The sequence below is a fragment of the Crinia signifera genome, chromosome 2 (genome assembly GCF_055691185.1).
Source record: "Crinia signifera chromosome 2, ASM5569118v1, whole genome shotgun sequence".
In the NCBI taxonomy this organism is placed as follows: Eukaryota; Metazoa; Chordata; class Amphibia; order Anura; family Myobatrachidae; genus Crinia; species Crinia signifera.
Window position 1 is genome coordinate 259,465,504 of NC_139218.1, and position 25,007 is coordinate 259,490,510.

General features: G+C 42.6%; 1 protein-coding gene across 1 annotated transcript; it reads left to right on the top strand.

Annotated features, from left to right (window-relative positions):
* Window positions 1–219: 219 nt before the first annotated feature.
* LOC146058503 (uncharacterized) lies at window positions 220–14,726 on the top strand. Its single transcript, XM_083170791.1, has 6 exons — window positions 220–340; window positions 2,199–2,301; window positions 3,599–3,894; window positions 6,440–6,535; window positions 9,630–9,791; window positions 14,058–14,726. The coding sequence occupies exons 1-6, from the start codon at window positions 220–222 to the stop codon at window positions 14,420–14,422; spliced, it is 1,143 nt and encodes a 380-aa protein (XP_083026917.1). The 3' UTR covers window positions 14,423–14,726.
* Window positions 14,727–25,007: the final 10,281 nt, after the last annotated feature.

Here is a 25,007-nt window from a genome sequence, read left to right on the forward strand (position 1 = left end):
GGGCCCGGGCAGCAGCCGGGAAGCTGATTTTGAAGAGACTGGCTGGACACTGATTGGCTGAATTCTCTAAGCCAATCAGCGTCTGCCTCATCTTTTAAAAAATTAGCAGCGCTGCCCGCCACCCACAGCATCCCCCCAATGTCTGATGAGGAGAGCGGTGTTCGTGCGGGGCAGCATGGAGGTGCGCTGGCCACCTGCCGCTGCTGCTAGCTAAGTGACATGCAGAGCGGACAGCTGGCTCTCCCGGCAGGAGCCACATCCACGACTCTCTCCGGCACTCCTCCTCCTCCTGCTTCCCGGGCTGGGGAGGCGCTGAGGCGGGTGAAAGCCGCTCTCCGCAGTCAGTGGGAAGAGGACCATCTGGAGAGACTGCAGCTGCTGGGGTAACTATGTGCCACAGCACCCGGGCTCCACTGGGGGTGTGAGGGGGGCGGGGAACGGACGGAAGGTCCACTAATGTTCTGCCCAGGGTCCCCTAACTATGTTAAGATGGCCCCGGGGAAGAGAAAACCACCCCCCCTTTAACCGACTATATTGTTCAACTATATCTTCGGAACCAACTGACCCATTTGCATTAGACCAGTATCACATTGAAGACTACTTTTAAGTGGGCTTCAAATAATTTTGGTCCCATGAAACTGGGCCATTTGATTCCAGAGAAGTCTGCCCTCAAATAACATGAACAGACATTTGAGAAATAAAAAAATCTGTTTATCAGCAATATCTCTGGAACCAAATGACTCATAGCGACGTGGGGCTGGGCTCATTGGAGAGCCCCAGTCCTCATCTACAAAATGGGCCTATTTGGAGAGTGAGTCTGGAGCTGGAGCTCCATCAGGCCCATTGTTAATCTGGCCCTGCTTTTTATAGTGCAGGCCCAGAATTGTACTCCATATTCTAGATCTGGTCTAACCAGTGGTTGGTACAGTGGCATAATTACATTTGATTTTCTAGTGTCCATACCCCTTTTTATGCGTGCTAGCATCCTGTTGGTCTTATTTGGTGCTATATGACATTGAGCACTACACCCCAGCTTGTTATCTATTTGGACTCCTACTCTTCAAAACTTTTCAAGTTCTGAAATACCCAGTGCCTCCCCACTTAAGTTATAGCTAGCACATTGGTTATGTTTTCCAAGATGCATAACCTTGCATTTATCCACATTGAACCTCATTTTCCACTTTTTTGCCCATTTGTCTAATTTATTAAGATCGCTCTGAAGCGAGGAGACATCCTCGGTTGATTTAATTACTCTGCTCAGTTTAATGTCATCAGCAAAGATGGAAACATTGCTGAGTATACCCACCCCAATATCATTAATAAATATATTAAATAAAAGGGGCCCTAGCACCGACCCCTGTTGCACTCCACTTAGTACTGGTATCATATTTGATACTGCGCCGTTTATGACCACTCTCTGTTCTCTATTACCAGCCAGTTCCTTACCCATCTACAATTGCTTTCCCCTAGTCCCAGACTTTCCATTTTATTTATCAACCTCCTATGTGGAACCGTGTCAAAAGCTTTAGCAAAATCTAGGAAGACCACATCTACTGCATTTCCATTATAAAGGTTGTTACTGACATCCTCATAAAAGCCTAGTAAATTTGTTTGGCATGAACGATTCTTCACAAACCCATGTTGGTTAATACTGATTAGCCTGTGAAGTTCTAAATATTTCTGGATACCATCCCTTAAAAATCCCTCAAATTATTTACCCACTATTGATGTTAAGCTCATAGGTCTGTAGTTAGCTGGGTCATCCCTTTTTCCTTTTTTGAATATTGGTACTACCTCCGTTATTCTCCAGTCTTTTGGTACCTTACCAGATGATAATGAGTTCTCAAAAACGTAATACAGTGGTGTTGATAATTCCTTCCTTAATTCCATTAGTACTATAGGATGAATCCCATCTGGGCCTGGGGATTTGTTTGTTTTGATTTTGCTGAGCCGTAATGTTATCTCATCTGTCGTGAAATTGATTGATTTTTTAACATGATAGTGCCACCCAAAAACAGGTAAATCAACAGGAATTAGCTGTTGGGCCTGCTCAGGTACGAAAAGAAATCCCAGTTAAGTGAAGCCTACGTCATAAGAAAATAATATTTTTTTTTTCAAAAGCTAATGTTTATATGATCACTACTGTATTTTTGTTTTCCAATGTCTGATTATGTCTTTATCTTGTACTGTATTTGCAGATCCTAATTTCCAGGGAGTTTTGATTGCTATGTTTGCAATTGTGTCTGTTATTGTCATAGCTGTAATTGCCTTCCAAGTTTTTAAAGTTGATATTGTTCTTTGGTACCGGAGTTCCAGTTTTGCTCATACAGTTCATAAAGGTATGTTTGATGTGTCAATGACAAAGGGCAATGGTTTCAGAAAAATATACTTAATACTATTGGAAATTAAGTCATGTTGTATACATTATTTTTACCAGGGAGTAAACCACTATTTTCAAAATATGTCTTATGTGCATCAAAAACTTTTGTGAACAAATTACAGACAAGAAACTTTAACCCATTGAGTGCCAAGTGCATTTGTCCAAATAGGTGTGAAAATTGCCAAGTAAACATTTTTATTCATCATAATGACCTGTAATGTTTACAATTAATTTTAGACAAAAGAGAGTGCAGTTGTCACACTATTATAATCAAATATAAAATGTATTAATAACACATAGATATAATCTCTATAAAATATAGCATATTATTCAACACTGACATCTGTTGGGCATTGGAGACAATATTTCAAAAAGCATTGGAGACAATATTTCATATATTGCTTTTAGAAACTTATGGGCCCCATACATCAGCAATCACAATTAATGGATTTCCAGATCCAGGGATTTTTGGGCCAGATAAATGGATTCTACAATCTATTTGACTTGCCCACACATTACAGATTTATTTCAGTGATCGGCAGATTTTTCCATCTAAAGATTGCATCTTCATATCTGGAAATTGCCCAATCGATTGCTGTTCATAATGTAAATAGATGAAGACGAATTGGGAATGCCCACACATATAAAAAAGATCTGCAGATAATACCAGATTATTAAACATGTTTAAAAACCTGATTAAGCAATCGATTGGCGATTTTGATTGGGATTGCCAAAAGGGGGAGCCCTCACATCTAAAATTAATTGTGGCAATCATCTCCATATCTGAAAATTGTCACAATTAATTGCTGATGTATGGGGCCCTTAAATAGATGAAGACGAATTGGGAATGCCCACACATATAAAAAAGATCCGCAGATAATACCAGATTATTAAGCATGTTTAAAAATCTGATGAAGCAATCGATTGGTGATCCCTATTAATTTTTGATTGGGATTGCCAAAAGGGGGAGCCCACACATCTAAAATTAATTGTGGCAATCATCTCCAGATCTCAGGATTGTCACAATTAATTGCTGATGTATGGGTCCCATAAGTGTCACTAATAGAGCCAATTCTGACCAGCAATGACCACAGTTTTAGATGTCTCTTGTAGGCTTAATGTCCTGTTCGAATTGGTGCAGAGCAAGACAGCTAATCCGATTTGAAATAAACTCACTATTCACAATGAACACATTACCTTCTTTAATATTACACTCAGGATCAAAGATAATGTATTTACAACTTCCACCTTCAATAAAGAGGTGGACTGCAATAAATATCTTAGTTTTAAGAGCAGTCACCATCGCCCTTGGATCACCAACGTTCCCAAGAGCCAACTATTGAGACTTAAAAGGAACTGTTCAGATCATGGAACCTTTAAACTACAAGCTGCGTCCCTATTAGAGTCATTTCAAGAACAGGGTTATCCCCCTGAGCTACTAAATGAAGCGTTAAAAGATGTAATAGACATAGAAAGAACAACGCTTCTTGAAACAAAAAATCATATAGCTCAGGGTAATGCAGACAATGAATTTAACTACAGCTCTAAATTAATTTCTAAATATAATTCCCACTCTATGCAGATTAAGAAAATTATAAATAATAATTATAGGCTCCTTAGGACTGATAGGTTTCTGGCCTCCACTCTAGAAGAGAAACCAAGAACCATCTTTAAGAGAAAAAACACCTTGAAGAATGCCTTGGCACCAAGCCACGTTGCTCAGGATATTTATTTATTAACAGTTTCTTATATAGCGCATACATATTCCGCAGCACTTTACAGAGTATAGTTGAACATTCACATCAGTCCCTGCTTACAATCTATATTCCTGACCACATGCACACGCACACACAGACATTCTAGAGTTAATTTGTTTGGAACCAATTAGCCTACCAGTATATTTTTGGATTGTGGGAGGAAACCGGAGTACCCGGAGGAAACCCACACAAGTACGGGGAGAATATACAAACTCTACGCAGTTAGAGCCATGGTGGGAATGGAACCCATAACCTCAGTGCTGTGAGGCAGTAATGCTAGCCATTACACCATCCGTACATCCAAAGTCTATCCAAGGTACCCGTAAGTGGGTGCTTTAAATGTGGCAGGGTTAACTGCATTACATGCATATTTCTCATAGATAAAAGTGCACAATTTAACTCGACCTCTAACAAAACCTCTTTTAAAATAAAAAGTTTTATGAATTGCTTATCAAACTATGTGATTTACCTTATTACATTACTGATGTGAATGTTCAACTATACTCTGTAAAGCTTTGCGGAATATGTATGCACTATATAAGAAACTATTAATAAATAAATTAACTGTGATTGCGGCCTTCAGTATGTTGGCCGAACAACCCGTGCATTGATTGTACGATTCCTGGAACTAGTGGCGTAAGTTTGTCCCAGTTGCCCGGAGGCAGGATAAATATTGGTGGCCCCCAAATACCTCAATCAGTAGGGTGTCTGTCACCAGTAAGACAGGTGACGGGTCTAATACAGGGTGTGACACTAGCAAAAATTATGTTTGGAGGGGGAGTCAGCCACAGAAGTGATATCAACAGCTTTCAATTAACTAATTCAAACATTCAGGGCATAAGGGGTGCCCCCTTGGGAGCAGGAGCCCGGCGGCAGATGACTCCATTGCCTCCCAGAGTTACGCCTCTGCCTGGAACATCGGAGGAATGTGATAAATAAGGTACCATCACATAGTATCTCTAGACATGTAAAAACACAGCATTAAGGGAATGTTAAAGGTTTTGAGACTACTGGCATTGGAAAGAATACCAATTTCTGGTAGGGGTGGAAATAAGTTTAATAAATTGTGCAAAAGAGAGGCATTCTGGAAATTCTCATTCAGATCCCTTTTTCCATTAGGATGAACTGAACAATTTGGGTCCCTGAAGTAGAACACCATCTGATCTATAGATACTCTTGTTATATGATGATAGTCGTTTTGGGGGGGTTCTTTCCTGGGGTTATGTTTTATCTGTATATACCTTATATGTGCATCTTGCCTATATACTAAAAATATTGAAAAAAATTATTATTTTCTTTTGTACCATCGCTTTGGGGTCGGCTGGGAGTTGAACCTGTGACTCCACACTTGCTAACCGTGGTGATCTATGGGTGGAGTTTCTAAATGCAATATATGAAATATTGTCTCCAATGCTTTTTTAACCAATGTGCCTAACAGATGTCAGTGTTGAATAATATGCTATATTTTATAGAGATTATATCTATGTGTTATTAATACATTTTATATTTGATTATTATAGTGTGACAACTGCGCTCTCTTTTGTCTAAAATGAATTGTGGTCTTTCTACTTTGAGTGATTCAGAATCACTTCTGAGAGCAGCACCTGCCACACATCTGTTTATAAAAAATTTAGCTGTATAATTACTTTATTATATGCGCCCGATATCACTGTTTCCGGCTGTCGCGCTGTGTGTCTAAATACATCACACCTCAGCGTCAGCAGACTCAGGGTGTGTTTTTTTGTAGACCTGTAATGTTTACCTTATACAGGTTGAGTATCCCGTATCCAAAATGCTTGGGACCAGGAGAATTTTGGATAACGGATTATTCCGTATTTCGGAATATTTTAATATTTCAATGATGTATTTTGAAGTATCTTGCATTTATGCTGTATAAACACATAATATACACACAAATATATTTTATTACCACATAAAATACACACAAACATATTTTAATTGTTCAAAAAACAAGGTTTCAAAACGTGAAACAAAATGTGTGTACTATCTCAGCACTGAATTTGAATGCCAAGCAATCATTGTCTTGCACATATATAGTGCCAGTTACATATCATGTCCCCAGTGATGCTGTTACATATGTCCCCAGTGAGTTTTTAGCAAAAAAAATATTTTTTTTTCACTTTCTGGAATGTCCGTATTTCGGAATAATTCGGATAACGGATATTCGGATACGGGATACTCGACCTGTATTAGGAAATATTTTATATATAAGGAAATATTTTAACACAATTTTTCTTTGAATTTATATAACAAATGCGGGCTCTGGGATCCTCTTCAACAGCATCTCTGGTCCCAAGGGTGGAGATGCCGCTGAAGAGGATCCTGCTAAAGGCCGCCATGGCCGCCAGGCACCATCTGGGCACCACCAGGGAACCAGGTAAGTATGAAAATATATATATATTCCAAAATCCGAAAAAAATCCCTTATCTAAAATGCTCATGGGCCCGAGCATTTCGGATAAGGGATACTTAACCTGTATTGTGCACAACTCTCATAGAGATGGGTTTAAGCTTTACAATTGCATAACTTATTGAACAACTTAAGACACTGTACTGTACATTAGAGCACCAGATTCCCTATTTGCATCCTTAGCTTGTGAAGATAGAACTTATGTGCTAAGGTCTGCTAGGGTGAAAAGTCTGTTCAATATGATAAACGGGTAACTGGTCCAGAATGTATATACAAACACAGGGTTTTCAGAAAAGGTTTTCTAGAGGGGCAGAGCAAAGCACAGAGATGGACACTTAGGTGACCCAGTATATGCCGGGTCAATTAAAGTATTATAGATAGACCAAATGTATATTAATAATAATAATAATTTCCCCCACTCAACATGATTACATGTAGTACATTTTTTACATACTATGCATTTGGGGCCTTAGGACCTTATTCTGGGTTACTCCTTCTGTAAAATGTCCAGAGAGAATTAGATTTGGGTGGTCTATTTTTTTGCTATTTTTTTACACTGCAATATAGATCTCACTTTGAAGTAAAACCCCACCAAATCTAACTCTCTCTGCACACGTTACATCTGCCCCACCTGCAGTACACATGGTTTTGTCCATCTAAGAAGGAATTTGCCAGAAGGAGTGAACCAGAATAAGGCCCTTAATCAGGGCGCAAATTGATTGAAAAATGCAGTTGCAAATCCATTTAGTTCCTTGACATTCCAAAGTAATTCTGAAGGTTTCTTTATTTGTGTAGTATAGTACAAAATCAACTTTTAAAATCTGGTGCATAATTCTTTAGTCTCTATTGTATAAATGGTCATTTTTTAGCATTTGCGACCATCACTTGCAGTCATCATTTACTTTTCCCACATGGTCAGAGCTCATGTTGCACAGACTCTTTTAATCGCACCCTGTGAATGTGTGCGCACTCCTTACACTTACCGTACTTTCACTGAGACTATACAGCCACTGTGAAAGCACTGAGACTATACACCATGGCCAGATGTATCAAGCTTCAAAAAGTGATACAATGGAGTGATAAACAACCAGCCAATCAGCTCCAATCTGCCATGTTAAAAGCTGGGTTTGAAAAATGACAGTTATGAGCTGATTGGCTGGCTGTTTATCACTCTCCACTTTATGAAGTTGTAAAAATCTGGCCTTATCTGTGAAAGCACTGCAACTGACTACACACCCACTGCCTTGGATTGCACCCCAGTTTCCTTGACTAAACACCCATTCCAGCTGGCAGCTTCAGACAGAGACCCCTATTCACAGTCTCCAATCATACATTCTCTATGTTCAGTGCGAAAAATCACAACTAAAGACCAGAATAGAAAAATAGGAGGAATGCCTTCCGCTGGTGCACCTAAGAATTGATTAGACTCATAATACATAACGTTTATTGGGTATACATAAAAAAATGTTTGCGAAATAAAACCAAGACATACAACAATCACACTAATAAAAAAGGGGAGGATGTTCCCCTGACTCAGTGTGACCCCCTGATCACCACAGCCCCTATATGTAAGTGTTTTTGAGTACCATAAGCAACAGAATGAATAAGAGTGAGTATTCTCTTATTTTAAGAGGACTTGCGGTAAGGTCTTTTTTATAATAAGTGTATATCTCTCGCGGAGAGACAAATCTGATAGACCCGGGTGAGGCACGCAGCTATTGAGGGCAATACCCCAGTAGTGCTGCCGTCAGCCCTTGTAGCCGCTCTCGTCTCTTAGTGCTGAGGGCTGGTGAACCGTGTATGAGGTGTGCAGGCTTGCACTTGCCTCGTTCACCCAGCTGGCTCAGGTAACGCTGAGTCTGGCGCCAGACTAGCGTGTCGGTCACGGAGTGGACCGCTCACAATGGTTGTGCAACAGTACAGATCAAAATATCAACATTGTATGTGGGGAGGGGAAGAGGGGGTTTACAACACACTGAGTGTGTTAAGACGGTCAGCGTACGCTTCGCAGTGAACGCTTCCTCAGGAAGGGTCCTGAGGAAGCATTCACTGCGAAGCGTACGCTGACCGTCTTAACACACTCAGTGTGTTGTAAACCCCCTCTTCCCCTCCCCACATACAATGTTGATATTTTGATCTGTACTGTTTCGCAACCATTGTGAGCGGTCCACTCCGTGACCGACACGCTAGTCTGGCGCCAGACTCAGCGTTACCTGAGCCAGCTGGGTGAACGAGGCAAGTGCAAGCCTGCACACCTCATACACGGTTCACCAGCCCTCAGCACTAAGAGACGAGAGCGGCTACAAGGGCTGACGGCAGCACTACTGGGGGATTGCCCTCAATAGCTTCGTGCCTCACCCGGGTCTATCAGATCTGTCTCTCCGCGAGAGATATACACTTATTATAAAAAAGACCTTACCGCAAGTCCTCTTAAAATAAGAGAATACTCACTCTTATTCATTCTGTTGCTTATGGTACTCAAAAACACTTACATATAGGGGCTGTGGTGATCAGGGGGTCACACTGTGTCAGGGGAACATCCTCCCCTTTTTTATTAGTGTGATTGTTGTATGTCTTGGTTTTATTTCGCAAATTTTTTTTTATGTATACCCAATAAACGTTATATATTATGAGTCTAATCAATTCTTAGGTGCACCAGCGGAAGGCATTCCTCCTATTTTTCTATTCTTGTAAATCCCATGCCTATGGTAGCACACCCTCATTTTTCTGCACAAAATTATTATAATTATACTAGTATCTGGGAGGGTCCTTGAATCAATATAAAATGTTACTGACCTGTGCGATTGACATATCTCTTCCCTCGAATTGTGTCACAACTAAAGACCATTCAAAGAGCATAGCATTTCAATTTCATTTTAAATAAAGCCTCTAATGCAATGTTTAATAATCAATAAAAAATTTTTACCACATTAAAACCTGTTATACCATACACTTCTTGGGGTAAATGTTCTGTGACCGAAATAGAAGAAAACAAGATCTACTGTTGATTTAATTTCAAGAAAGAAATAAACACTTTTATGATTTCTAATGTTACCTTGCAGATGGAAAGATGTATGATGCGTACATTATGTATCCCAAAAATGTTATGGGAACGACCTGTCATAATATGGACATATTTGTGCTTAAAGTGTTGCCTGAGGTGCTAGAGAAACAGTGTGATTATCGACTGTTTATAATTGGACGGGATGATCTACCAGGCCAAGGCAAGTACTTCCCATCCTCTGTACAGTATTTACATACCCTCCAACATTTGAAGGGCAGAAATCGGTACACATTTAGGAAGGGGCATGGCCATGGGTAAAGTGGGAGTGGCCTTGAGAAAAGTGGGCGTGTCCCCCTGCCCAGCACCTGATGCAGCTCATGTCACATGGTGGCTTGGTGGGCTGCTGGCATATTAAATAAGTATACTTATTTATTAACTAAGTATATTAAATAATTATTATTTAATAAAGAAGTATTCTTATTTAATATGCCAGCAGCCCACCAAGCCACCATGTGACATGAGCTGCAGGCCTGGTAAACAGGTGCGTCACATGCTGGATAGACAAGAAGACAGAAATGCATTTACAAAGTGCAGCCTGCTGAGCAGAGCCACCTACTTGCTCTGCGCTGTGATGTGTGGCTGAGGCTCTGGACGGTCCGCTCCGGATCTGTGGGATGGATCCCCCCTCACGCGTGCCGCGGCTCAGCTGCCCACCGCACCCCTCTCCCCCACAGAGATTGGCATCCTCACTGTTTTCTCAGGGCTATACATGGATTTGCTTAATGATGCTGTAATGATATTGTAAAGTAGATTCTTGACTGAACTTTGGAAGATAATTTCCTAGGTTCCCTCCATGTTTTCTACACTCGTATGCTGCATGCACATATAGTTAAACAAGGAAATCATAATCGTTCAGAGCATTGTCTCCCAGTAGTTAGTATTTATAATGCACCTAGGTCAGTGATGGTTATGGAGGTGGTCGTTCAGCAACTTCACTTCATCCTCAGTGTGATCTTAGTATAGACAGCAGAAGGATAATGCGATTCAACGTCACTAGGGACTGCACGCACATGGGTGTCACCCTTCAGTGGGGAGACACCAAAAGAGCTGCACAACACCTAACCTGGCAACGTCCGCACCTGCACCTTCATATGCACCTTCATATGTCGCCCCCCCCCCTCGCATCCGCACACGCACATCCAGGAACCAGTCTTGGGCTGTCATTACCCAACCCACAGCAGCAGCAACATTAGGGCGGAGGAAGATAAAGACCTCCTGCGTCTGTGTAGGGATGGCCATCGACCATCGATAATTCTAAATCATAGATGGCTTATGGCCGTTGTCGAATAGTTTTGCCAAGGGGGAGAACCAGATGGTTTGCGTTTTTTTTACAATGTGCCATGACATGAAGCATTGCCCCGCCCCCCGTGATTTAATTGACCCACAGGCCAATCAGCTAAACAATATGGATGACCATCAATAGGTAAAAATATTGATGGTCATCCATTGCATAGTTTAGCACTATCGATGGCCAGTTGCACTATTGCCATCAATGACAACGATGGCCATCCATAGATCTGTGTTAATCTTTTGTGTATGGTATCTGGGGCAGCAGTGAGGAGAAGGCCAGAGAGAAGGACAAGGCTGAGCCAGTGAAGCCATCCATCCCATTCACAGGCTGCGCTGGCGGTCATGCTCTTTAAGACCGGGACACTATAAACTGAAACTAGCATCTCCTGTGGGCTCCCGTTGAGGAGGTAATGCCCCACTGAGGCTGGGGAGTGGGTCTGGGGGCACTTACTACTGGTGACATGGGAACTTCTGTGGGTAACAAGGAGGCACTGTGTGACAGAGGTGCTGGGGGCACCTAATGTGAGTGACAAGGGGGCACTTCTGCGGGTGACAGGTGGGCACTTACTTAGAATGGCAGAATGGTTGGGTGGCACTTACTACCGATGACTTGGGGCACTTACTGCGGGTGACAAGGGGGAAATTACTGTGAGTGACTTACTGCAAGAGACATGGAGGTATTGTATGTATAAGCAGTGAAAAAATGCCACACAAACAGACAAAGTCACTCTTAAGCACCCCCCAAAAAAGTCCTGCTGCTGCTTGTCTGCTGTAATAGTACAACTGTATACTATAGGACAAAGTAAAAAGATCAAAGAGTTTTTTGAAGATCTCTCACAGCGCTGGACCCTTGGAATCAGGATAAACTAGATCTTTATATATATTTGATAGCGATATTTAGATTCAAAAATAGTGCAGTCCACTTCTCTTAAATTCCAACAAAATATTTATTAAAACAAACATGAAAAACTCCACATCTAAAAAATGGCTTCCATATGCAATACAAAGACAAAAAATATTTCCTCACACAGCAAAGTTACTGCACCATCTGGAAACAGGGGATTTTAGATGCAACAAACCAGAAGTTTCCCTATGTCAAAAATAATCTCATGGAAAAAGATGTTCTTCCCGGGTATCTCCTATGAGCATTTAGGCATAGTCTGAAGAGACCTTTTCTAAGGCCTGGAGCAAAATAGAGGAAAGAAGACACTCTCACCCTTCCACTGTAATCACTGGTGGGGACCTTTCTATCCTTTGGTCTGGGGACGTCACGGGCCGACACACTGCCACTGTGGTTTTCCGTGTACCCCTTTTCCTCTGGATATCATCCTTTTTTAGGAGAGTGCTGTTACTCTCAGTGGCCGCACTGCCACTGCAGCTACTGGTCTCTCCTATTTCCCAGTGTTGCTGACTCCTCTGGGGTATTAATCCCTAGATGTCACAATGGGAACGGTGCAGGAGCCAGAGAGACTGCCGGCACATCTCTGACTGGGATGCGCAGATACTGCGCATCTCTCTGGCTCCTGCACAGTTCCCATTGTGACATCTAGGGATTAATACACCAGAGGAGTCTGCATCACTGGGAAATAGGAGAGACCAGTAGCTGCAGTGGCAGTGCGTCCACTGAGAGTAACAGCACTCTCCTAAAAAGGACAATACACGGAACCACACAGTGGCAGTGTGTTGGCCCGTGATGTCCCCAGACCAAAGGATAAAAGGTCCCCACCAGTGATTACAGCAGAAGGGTGAGAGTGTCTTTCCTCTATTTTGCTCCAGGCCTTAGAAAAGGTCGCTTTAGACTATGCCTAAATCCTCATAGGAGATACCCGGGAAGTACATTTTTTTCCATGAGATTATTTTTGACATAGGGATGTTACCCAGAAAAGGTCTGGTTTGTTATATCTAAAATCCCCCGTTTCCAGATGGTGGAGTGACTTTGCTGTGTGAGGAAATATTTTTTGTCTTTGTATTGCATATGGAAGCCATTTTTTAGATGTGGAGTTTTTCATGTTTTTTTTAATAAATATTTTATTGGAATTTTTAAAAGGAGTGGACTGCACTATTTTTTAATCTAAATATCGCTATCAAATATATATATAAACATCTAGTTTATCCTGATTCCAAGGGTCCAGCGCTGTGAGAGATCTTCAAAAAACTCTTTGATGTATAAGCAGCACCACATAGGGCATTATATGCATAATTGACACCACAGGGGGTATTGTATGTATAAGCAGCACCACAGGGGGTATTGTATGTATAAGCGAAACCATGGGGGCCTTGGAGGTATTGTATGCATTAGCAGCACTACAGAGGGCATTATATGTATAAGTGACACCACAGGGGGTATTGTATGTATAAGCAGTACCACAGGGGGTATTGTAGTATAAATGGCACCACAATGGGCATTGTATGTATAAGTGGCACCACAGGGGAATTGTATGTATAAGTAGCACCACAAGGGGCATTTTATGAATAAGTGGCACCACAAGGGACATTGTATGTATAAGTGGCACCACAGGGGGTATTTTGTGTATAAGTGGCACTACTGGCGGCATTATATGTATAAGTGGCACCAAAGGACCTTGTATGTATTAGCGATTACATATTGTCTAATGAGCATGATGGTGTGTTGCAAGGCCATGCCCTTGCAGTCAGGCCACACACTCTTTTTGGAATGGGTATCCTAGAGGTACGTGCAAATTATTTATTTTACATTTGAAATGGGGGGTGGAGGGGCGCCAGAATCTTTTTAGCAGGGGGGGAGCAAAATGTCTAGTTACTCCATTGAGTATAACATAAAATACCAGTATTTATGCTCTGTGTTCTCGATATAATTCTCATTACTAAATTACATTTTGTACAGGCAAATAAATAACACTAGGCAGAGGGATGATTTTTGGGGACTCTGTGGGGAGCAATAACTTGCAAGCTGCATTATGAATATATATTTCTGACAAATAAGCATTTCATCACTGCTAGTGAGCGAAAATACAGATAAGTAGGATAGATTATTTTCTTATCTTTATTATCCTTGAAAGTGTTATTTCAGATACGATTTTCTAGTTGCTTCATGTTCTTTGATACATAGGGGGATTTATTGGTGGAAATGTAAACCTACTTTCTTGTGTGTTCGCAGCCATTGCAGACCTTGTGGATGACGCAATCTCCCAGAGCAGAAGGCTGATTATTGTCTTAGGAGACCTATCAAGCGATAGCAGCCTCGGTGATGATTTTGAACAGAAAATAGCCATGTTTGATGCTCTCATTCGGAATAAAATTAAAGTCATCTTGATTGAGCTAGAAAAGATAACAGATTACACAAACCTGCCAGAGTCCATTCAGTACATCAAACAGAAGCAAGGTGTTGTGCGATGGAAAGGAGAGTTCACAACTAAGAGTTTTCAAAGTAACACAAGGTTCTGGAAAAATATCAGATACCGGATGCCTCCAGCCCAGAATCCTTCTGATCGAGAACTGTACTACATTGGTTCAGAGAACTGACATGGATGTAAAAGTCCTTCAAACACCTTGGTTAGAGGTATTTGAAGGACAGACAAACTGCATTACATATGATCGTGTGGATTTAGCCATAACTATGGATTTGTTGGTCATTGCACTGATATTTATGTCTATGTTGCAAATATAATTGTTAGGGGAGTGTCAGTGGCCCTGCTCTCTAACTCTGTTGCCCTGGCCCAGTGTCCACAGATACGTGCAGGGCTAGTCTTCTCCTGTACCCGTCCCGGCTGTAAGGGCGAATTAGGTCTGCCCAGACTCTGTTACAGGCAGGTTTTACGGTGGGACAACGTATCTGTGGAGACTGACCAGAAGGCAAGAGGATTCTAACTAACCCCAGAAAGAGCAGGCCACTGATCTCCCCAAAGACTGGGGAACCCCAGAAGCTCCAGGGGAGTAACAATACTCAAAGATGATACACAAATGAAATGGGACACACTGGTGAGTAAGATGGGATAACACACAGTGTGGGCGCAACAATGCACATGGGTGACCAATAAAGAAATATTCCAAGCTTACAAGGATACAGCAGGGTAACCCCTGACTTAACTGCAAGCATTTTTGAAGAGAGAAGAAGCGGTTGTAGAGGCAGATGCACAGCAAATGGTACAAGAGCTGTACCTGAAGAAAACGATTGTTTTGTATATATCAAGACAATTATCTTAAAAATGACCCTTATGTTTTTATTTTATTAGTGTGAAACTCGGGGTCATAAAGCGTTTTGAGACATGGTGAAATAGATGTTAAAAATACGTACGGTTACTAACAACATACATTGTGTATAGGGATTATAGTGGTGAAAAAATAGATTTTAAAATGTGGAGTCCTGCTTTGCCGTATTAGGTGACTGACTACTATGAGATAATTCTCACATGTATCTTGGGCTGTATTGCCGTTCTCTTGTGTAGTTATTTGGATGTTGGATCCAATTTTACACTTGGTAGGGGGTGTGAGTATTTAATATATTATTATTATTTCTTAGTATCCTTCGGGTCAAGAGGTTTCTCCCTTTTCGAGAGATGTATCTTGTATAGGCTTTATGTGGATAGGTACAGCTGACACTGTTCCACTGCACTTGTTAGCCTGGTATACAATATTGCAACACTGTGTTCCGTTTATATGGTAACAAGGGTTGGACACTGTGTGTTCCCTTTTAGGAGGATTGCATAATTACACCGTGGTATGCAATATTTAATGGATGATCTGGTTGTGACTGTATCATTTGACCATCCACAGAAAGAAGGGATGGGCTATGGCGGTGCTTGCAGCAGATTGCACTTAGTTAAATTTTCAGTATATTCACAGAAAATGTGGTGCTGACAGTTTATATATACTTTTTACTTTATACCTTTCGCAGTGTATTAGTAGATTATAGTATCACTTGGCATTGGAAACTGAACACTGTGTGTTCCTTTTTAGGAGAATTACAGGGTTACGCAGTGGTATGTAATATTTGTGTTCAGTGGTCTGGTTTATCTTGACCATCCAGGAGGGTGGGTTATGATACTGTTAGTAGCTAATATATGCTTAATTTAATTCACAGTACGTTCATAATATATGGTGCTGGCAGCTTGTGTGTCCTTTATTTCATTTCACCATATATCAATAGGTTGTAATATCACCTCATTAGTATGAAGCTATGGTCTAATGTTAAGATGGTGATTTTGCTTTGGGTGCTTGTCAGTGGTGGTCAGAGGATAATGCCTCTTGATTTATTATCACCACTTTCCCTTTTATCTCTCCTTTGTATAGTCTGGTGGCCAAACATAAGAGACTCGTGCTCCTATCTACTGATAGCCTCTGTCCCTAGGACACGCCCCTTTGCATCAGTCATATTCACATAGAATCAATGTTATACAATAATTGTTACAATAAGGCAAACGTCAGGACTCCACAGAGTCCGACACGTGTTTCTCCCATCTCAAACTGGCTTTTTCAAGGCCGTGGAGTCCTGACGTTTGCCTTAATGTAACAATTATTGTATAACATTGATTCTATGTGTATATGACTGATGCAAAGGGGCGTGTCCTATCCACATAAAGCCTATACAAGATACACCTCTCTAAAAGTGAGAAACCTCTTGACCCGAAGGACACTAAGAAATAATAATAATATATGAAATACTCACACCCCCTACCAAGTGTAAAATTGGATCCAACATCCAAATAACTACACAAGAGAACGGCAATACAGCCCAAGATACATGTGAGAATTAACTCATAGTAGTCAGTCACCTAATACGGCAAAGCCGGACTCCACATTTTAAAATCTATTTTTTCACCACTATAATACCTATACACAATGTATGTTGTTAGTAACCGTACGTATTTTTAACCTCTATTTCACCATGTCTCAAAACGCTTTATGACCCCGAGTTTCACACTAATAAAAAAAAAACATAAGGGTCATTTTTAAGATAATTGTCTTGATATATACAAAAAAATCTTTTTTCTTCAGGTACAGCTCTTGTACCATTTGGTGTGCATCTGCCTCTACAACCGCTTCTTCTCTCTTCAAAAATCCCTGATACATAGGTTGTTCAAAGATAGCACCCCCACCAAACAAAAGTGAATAGGTTGACCCAGATTTCCCAAAACATAGGAAACCAAGCAGCTGTGTGCAGACTCAACCCCCCTCTCTTGACTTAACTGCAAGCAGACTGGAGCACGGTGAGAGGACCTGAGGGTGCAGGACCACTCAGGACTGACAGGCAGGATATCCAGGAACCAGGACAGACTCTGGAGATCAGGTGCTTCCCCAAGCAGGCGAGCTGGAATCAGGCAGGAACCAGAAGCTATGACTTCCAAACATGCAAACAGCACAGGACTATGGGCTCAGACTGTGAGACTTGCACACGGCTGACTGAGGACTATAACTGGCAGGGCTGAGCAGGTGAGGCTGCCTTATGAAGGCCTCAGGTGATTAGAGCAGCTGTGAACTCCAGGCTAGCAGGGTTTAATCAACACACACTAGTGCAGCGGTGGCCAACCCGCGGCTCGCGAGCCGCATGCGGCTCGCCACGCTGAAATTTGTGGCTCCCATCGGGGTTTTGAATTTGGCGCCAATTCGGCTGCCAATTCAAAACGGCGCATCGGTAGCCAATAGGAAACGGCCGTGGCGAGGCAATCAGCGCTCGCCGCGCCGTTTCCACCCCGCCCCCGGCGTCTGACATCAGACGCCAGCGGGAGGGCGAGATGTCTCCATGCCGGCGGAGCGCAGGAGCGCTCCTGAAGAGGCGAGAAGCCGCCGGAGGACGGCGCAGAAGACGGCGGCGGGGAGAACAGTTCCGGCGCCGCTGAAGAGGCCAGAAGACGCCGGGATCAAGACAGAAGATCTCCGGCGCCTTCTGGAAGAACAAAGAAGATGGCTCCCGGAGAGGCCAGCGGGGGTGGGAAGCAAAAGAGCTAACGAAGCTCCCCCCAGCGGCCTCTCCCAACACCAGGTAGGGGCCTTTGGTCTCCTACCCCCCATCCACCCTAGACCACCGGGTGTCAGGCACTAGGCCCGTGGGCACATTCAGGCCCTTCCGGCCTGTGGGCGCATTAGTCGGGCCTTCTTGGCCCGTGGCTCATTTGTTTGTTGGGCCCTCCTGGCCCTCTAGGTGGGGCTTTTAGTTAGGAAGCTGGGCCCTCCAGCATAGGTGTTGCACTGTGGGCAACACCTGTGCTGGAGGGCCCAGCTTCCTAACTGTGGGGGCATATGATGTTTGGCACTGTGGGGGGCATATAATGTTTGGCACTGTGGGGGCATATAATGTTTGGCACTGTGGGGGCATATAATGTTTGGCACTGTGGGGGGCATATAATGTTTGGCACTGTGGGGGGCATATAATGTTTGGCACTGTGGGGGGCATATAATGTTTGGCACTGTGGGGGGCATATAATGTTTGGCACTGTGGGGGGCATATAATGTTTGGCACTGTGGGGGGCATATAATGTTTGGCACTGTGGGGGCATATAATGTTTGGCACTGTGGGGGCATATAATGTTTGGCACTGTGGGGGGCATATAATGTTTGGCACTGTGGGGGGCATATAATGTTTGGCACTGTGGGGGGCATATAATGTTTGGCACTGTGGGGGGCATATAATGTTTGGCACTGTGGGGGGCATATAATGTTTGGCACTGTGGGGGCATATAATGTTTGGCACTGTGGGGGCATATAATGTTTGGCACTGTGGGGGGCATATAATGTTTGGCACTGTGGGGGGCATATGATTGGCACTGTGGGGGGCATATGATGTTTGGCATTGTGGGGGGCATATGATGTTTGTCATTGTGGGGGCATATGATGTTTGGCACTGTGGGGGGCATATGACTGGCACTGTGGGGGGCATATGATGTTTGGCATTCTGGGGGGCATATGATTGGCACTGGGGGGAATATGATGTTTGGCACTGTGGGGGGCATATGATGTTTGGCACTGTGGGGGGCATATGATGTTTGGCACTGTGGGGGGCATATGATGTTTGGCACTGTGGGGGGCATATCTGGCACTAGGGGCATAAAGTTTTGTCATGTGGCCACTCCCCTTGTGTCATATGACCACATCCCTGGCCACTCCCCCGATCACACCCCTTTTTGGCGCGCGCGCCTTCGGCGCGCGCATGATGTTGGCTCTTTGGTTTGACCAACGATATTTTTCGGCTCTTTGCCTCTGACCGGTTGGCCACCCCTGCACTAGTGCATAATTACCACAGAGGACTGAGCTGCTATGGCACAGCCCTACCACTGGAGGCCACCAGAGAGTAAATACAAACACAAGCTGACATAATCCCATTACAGGCAAGGCAGATAGGAGTCATAACTCATGACTCCTAACAATAACCATTTCAACGTCTTGTTTACAACCTCACTTACTATTTGGTTTAGTTTCAATACAAGTGGAAATCTGTTAGTCTAAATTTGAAATGAAAAGTTTTGGTCTACACTTCACTTCAAGATACATTCTGGATTATCAGGGCTAGATTGGATAGGATACATATAGATTAATGATGATCAGGATGCCAGCGGTCAGAATACTGACACCGGCATCCCAAAGGAGGGAAAGTGGACAGGGGTTAGGTAAATATACTTACCTTAACCGTTTCTCCTCTTAACCCTCCCTTACTGTAGTCTAACCCTAACCCCCCACCCCCAGCCTGACTTTAACCATTCCCTCTAGTGCCTAATCTTGTCTCCCATACCTAAACCTATCCCCACCTCCAGGTGCCAAACTCTAACCCTCCCTCACTGCAGCCTAACCCTAACCTTCCCCCTCTCCCTTACCTAATCCTAGGTCTCCCTCAGTGCTTAAACCTAACCCCCCACCCCAACCATAATGATAATGCACCCCGATTACTTATCGCATCCCAGCAGTCAGGATTCTGATTTCAACGTTCAAGTTGATGTCAAGGTTATGGTGCCCAGCAGCAGTTGAGATGCCGGCATTGGTGTAGTGTAGGGGTTCTCAAATTATTGTGCTCTGGGACCCCATCAGACAATAAAAAATATTATTATAAAACCCCAGCAAGCTACCACAGAATGGTCCCCACACATGTGTGATCAGCAGTCATGCACGGCAGCATTCTGGTGGCACAAAATGATGGGAGGAGTCTGAAGTACCCCAAAATGAAACAGATTTTTCAGACTCCTTGGATCACTGGCTGAGAGGCTAGGAAAGTCATCAGCCTGATAATCTGCTTCTGAGGAAACCGTCAGATAGTGTGGACTGAGAAACATGTCAAGTTAATCTGCTATCCAGCAACACCAGTTAACCCCAAAGCTGCTCGTTTACAACTGGACCCCTTTATCTCCCCATGGATACCCGCTGTTCTTTGGCCACACCAAGGAGTGACCTGCGGCGATCTCATCTGTGCTGACACCTGGCCGGGTGAGTGCGACGCATCTCTTTGCCATCAGAGAAGGAAGCGAGAGGTGGGGGTGTGTGGATCTGCTCCCGGCACAGGCTCATATTCCATCAGAGCTGCGACGTTTGTAGGGGACTGTCAACATCAAATCACCTCCACTACACAGCCCTAACCTTGCTCACATCCCTACAGCAGACACCATATATATATATATATATATATATATATATATATATATATATATATATATATATATATATATATATATAGGAGACTTTTACTTTCCAAATTGGGATTCCCAAACATTTAAAGGAATACTCCTATATAGCAAACATTAAGGAGCTTGTCCCCTGGTGCCTATCTTGGGCTCCTTTCAAAACTTCGGAGATTAGGACGCTAGAAGCTCCCCACCTAAAGGAGACTGTGATGCTATATAAAGTGGGTAAGAGCCAACCTAAAGTGGATACATTTATAGGTTAACTGTGGATGCTGCTGCATATTTTATGCTTTTATGTTCAACTTGAATATTGATTTTTACTATTATTACTTTTTACCTTTATAATAAATTGGTATCTATGTGTGCAAATATACATGTGAAATGTTAATACATTTTCTTACATACATTAAATAATTATTTAATCAACTCAGTGCGCTCTCTTAATTTATAAATATTTTGTTTTCCTTGTTGATAATCAGCAATCATGCTGATATGGTCGGGACCCACTTTGTAATAGGACCCAAAGTTTGAGAACCACCAGGATGAAATTTCTTTTGCCACCCATCCCCACACATACAAAACTAAACGTATCTCATTTAAAGGATGATACGTGTACATGTGGTAGGGAATATAGATTGTACACTCTACTGGGGCAGGGATTGATGTGAATGTTCAAATATTCTCTGTAAAGAGCTGCGGAATATGTGTGTGCTATATAAGAAACTGTTAATAAATAAATAGATAATACGTGGTGCAAGTCATGGAGCTGGTCAATTGTATTGTACCTTTGACCTTTGTGTTTACCCAGATTGTGTATATTTTTTATTCAATAATAGTTTGCTAATTCACCAAGAGGCTTTATCAATGCATTGATAAAGGCTCTTGGTGAAACGGTCGTTGGCTCGTTAAAAGACCGCTGCTAGTGTGCCACTATATCTATGTGAAACAATGTATTAGTACAGTGTAGAATCAGTATATGTAATGATTATGCATAGATGAGAACGGGCAGATAGATAGCGCAGGGAGAACCCGGCAATAATAGCCGGCTTATAGCCTGCACTAGCCCGCTACAACAGTGATTTAGAAAGATTCATATCAGTGAATGACAGCACGAGCATATTCAGGCAGCAAGCTGGGTAGTGAATAGTCAAAGCCCGCAAAATAAGAACAGCGGGGGATAGATAGATCAAGCAATCTCACTTCATTTACACAGCCGTTTAAAACCTCTGTATTAGCAAAGCGACTGACAACGCGAGTATATACTGGCACAGAAGCTGGCTCGCGGTCAGCTCGCTCTTGTAAGAGGCTGGTCATATGAAAGTATATTTTAGAGCTTTATACTCAGTGCAGCCGCAATATAGACTGTATATCTTGAGACATAATACAAAATACTAAGAGGCTATTTAAGTGAGACTTGCACTGTCTTAAAGAGATAGACAGCAAGAATTTATAATCGGCTACAGACATTCGGCTCATTTAAGTAATCTGATGTAAAAATGTCTAAAGGTGTGTACACACAGCTCGCATCGGGACTCGCATCTCACAGCATGCTAGAGGGGCACAATTTACACTATATAGTGCAGATCTGCACTATACAGTCTTGTCTGCCCTCTCTATCTGGCTGCTGATTTGCTCTCACACGGGAGCACGCATCGGCAGCGCATCGGGCTCGCAAGCCCTAAAAAAGCACGCGATTTGCATGCAATTTGGCTTCTGATGTTCACTATATTGGGTACATCGTAAGCCAAATCTTACCGTCTGTACACACTATAAGTGTATTGACATACATTGTATGGAATAAACTGCCTATTAAGGAAAATTAGAATCTATATCACTGTTCAGGATTAAAACTGTACTATTATTTTCTCGTCTATCCAAATGGAGTATTAAGGGGGGTATTCAATGTCAGGGTCACGGCAGTCGAGCTTGCTCGACCGCCGTGACCCAGTCCCGTTCTCGGTCAGCTCGATTCAATGTCCCGCCTGCCGGGGAGCGAAAAGGGGGCGTGGCCGCGAGTTGCGGCCAGGAAGAGGCGAGCTGCAGCCGGCAGCTCGTCACTTCCCGGCTGTTCTCAGCAGAACGAGCCCAACAGCTAGTGCTGTCGGGCTCGTTCTGCCGAGATACCCTGCTCAATGCTGTCGGGGAAGACAGCATTGAATAGGGCCCGGCGAGCATCTCCCCGATGGGAGGTGCTCGCCGGAGATTGAATATCCCCCTAAGTGTGTAAAAAAAGTGTAATTACACTGAATAAATAAATAAAATATAAAGGGATTATAAAAGGCCTTTGTTATACAAGAAAATACCAAGATACAATAACACTTATGTACCTCATAAATAAAATACTGAATAAAAGTGTAGTATAACAAAAATTATTATTCCTTTGAACACAAGAGTTTAATAACTACACTGAATAGATCTGTAATTGTGTAATGGATACTGTCAAAACATTAATTGCAACATAAGTGTCTAGGAATATTTTTCAGACACTTAGTTGCAACCAAAGGCTAAACATAAAACCAACCTTTTTATGTAACAAGACAGTTGCACAATAATTTAGATACATTGTTGGCACACAGGGACAACTTATCCCCTATAATTGAAAGCATCACAAAGCAGCAGTCTTTATATGTTTTAAATCTTATTATTTCTTTCTTTCATCTTCATTAACTATATTTTTATATTTCACCAATTTTATGTAAGATTATTAAAAGTTATATTTTATGACTTAAATTTGGACTTTAAGTGCACCCACATTTATACTTACTGTGTTCTTTTTGTGTGTAGTAGGGCATATATCCTCATGGTCCATCTGTTTAGGAGTTAATTTTAGCCTGCAAAACTTGCAGTTAATTAACATGGCAGATGCTCCCTCCTCAAGAACAGCAGCATTACACCTTTCTGTCATGATTTATCACAGTGCACTAAGTCGGGCGACTGTACAAAGTCAATATATATCAGTTTACTTATCTGTCTGACCCTCTGTGGTCATTGGAAAAAGTGCTGCGTCAGAAGAAACTGTCACTCTGTCTGCAGGAATAAATCTTTTTCCAGCTCCACACAGTGTGGGAAAAAAAGGACGCCAGGGCAGAGTGAAGGAAGCTTTCAAGTCCCTGCTACAGCGGGGACGGAGGCTCTTTTGGCACCTTTTCCCCATTTAAGCTGCTCCTACTGAGTGTTTCTTCTGGTTTCCAGTGTCTCGTCTCCTATGGGGACCACTTGGAATCACCCAGCTGCACTGAGCTCATTGAGCTGATTCTTCGAAGAATGGCGATTCTTTATATAGGGGTGATTTACAGACCACCAGGTCAGGAAGAGGAACTTGACAAGAGCCTATAGCAGGACATCAATAAAATGGCATTAAAAGGAGAGGTGATAATCATAGGAGACTTTAATCTACCTGATGTAAACTGGGAGCTGCCTGTTGCAAGTTCCACCAGAAGTAGGGACATGCTGAATTCCTTGCAAGGAGCATCCCTCCAGCAATTGGTGAGGGAGCCCACTCATAAGGACGCAATATTAGACTTAATACTTACAAATGGTGACAGAATATCTGACATAAATGTGGGTGAAAACCTGGGATCCAGTGACCATCAAGCAGTTTGGTTCAAAATAAAGACAGAGACTCACTCATTGCACACAAAAACAAAGGTGTTAGATTTTAGGAAGGCTGATTTTGTAGAGATGGGAAACTCTGTACGGGATTCTTTGGAAGAGTGGAGAAACTTGGAAGGAGTGCAGGAGAAGTGGGAAATATTAAAAAGTGCAATTCTAAAAGCAACAGATCTTTGTGACAAAATAGTTAGGAAAAACACAAGAAAAAGGAAGCCATTGTGGTTTGCGAAAGAAGTAGCAAGTATTGTGAAAGCAAAAAAGTTGGCCTTTATGAAATTTAAGCAGATGCAGAACAATGAGGACAAAGAGATCTATCTTGTTAGACAGAAGGAGGCTAAGAAGGTAATCAGATGTGCAAAAGCATAGGCTGAAGAGAAAATGGCCCAGTCAGTGGGTAAAGGGGGGAAAACTTTTTTTTTGGTATATAAGTGAAAGGAGAAAAACAAAAAGTGGAATAATAAGACTAAAGACAGAGAGTGGAAGTTTTCTTGAGGGGGACAATGTAATAGCAGATAATATTAATAATTATTTCTGCTCAGTATTCACTGCTGAAAGAGAGGGGAAGGGGCCACAGTTAAGTTGTAAGTATAGTCAGAAAACTGAGGGAGAAATAAGTACATTTACAGAGAAGAAAGTCCTCCCAGAACTCTCAAAACTGAAAGTGGATAAATCAATGGGGCCAGATGGGATACATCCAAGGATACAAAGGGGGATATTCAATCTCCAGCGAGCACCTCCCATCGGGGAGATGCCCGCCGGGCCCTATTCAATGCTGTCTTCCCCGACAGCATTGAGCAGGGTATCTCGGCAGAATGAGCCCGACATCACTAGCTGTTGGGCTCGTTCTGCCGAGAACAGCCGGGAAGTGATGAGCTGCCGGCTGCAGCTCGCCT

Excerpts from the sequence above, each read along its gene's own strand:
- LOC146058503 (XM_083170791.1), top strand. The coding sequence starts at position 220 with ATGCAGAGCGGACAGCTGGCTCTCCCGGCAGGAGCCACATCCACGACT. Across the intron at positions 341-2,198 it reads GGTGAAAGCCGCTCTCCGCA|ATCCTAATTTCCAGGGAGTT; the intron begins GTCAGTGGGAAG and ends CTGTATTTGCAG. Across the intron at positions 9,792-14,057 it reads GGATGATCTACCAGGCCAAG|CCATTGCAGACCTTGTGGAT; the intron begins GCAAGTACTTCC and ends GTGTGTTCGCAG.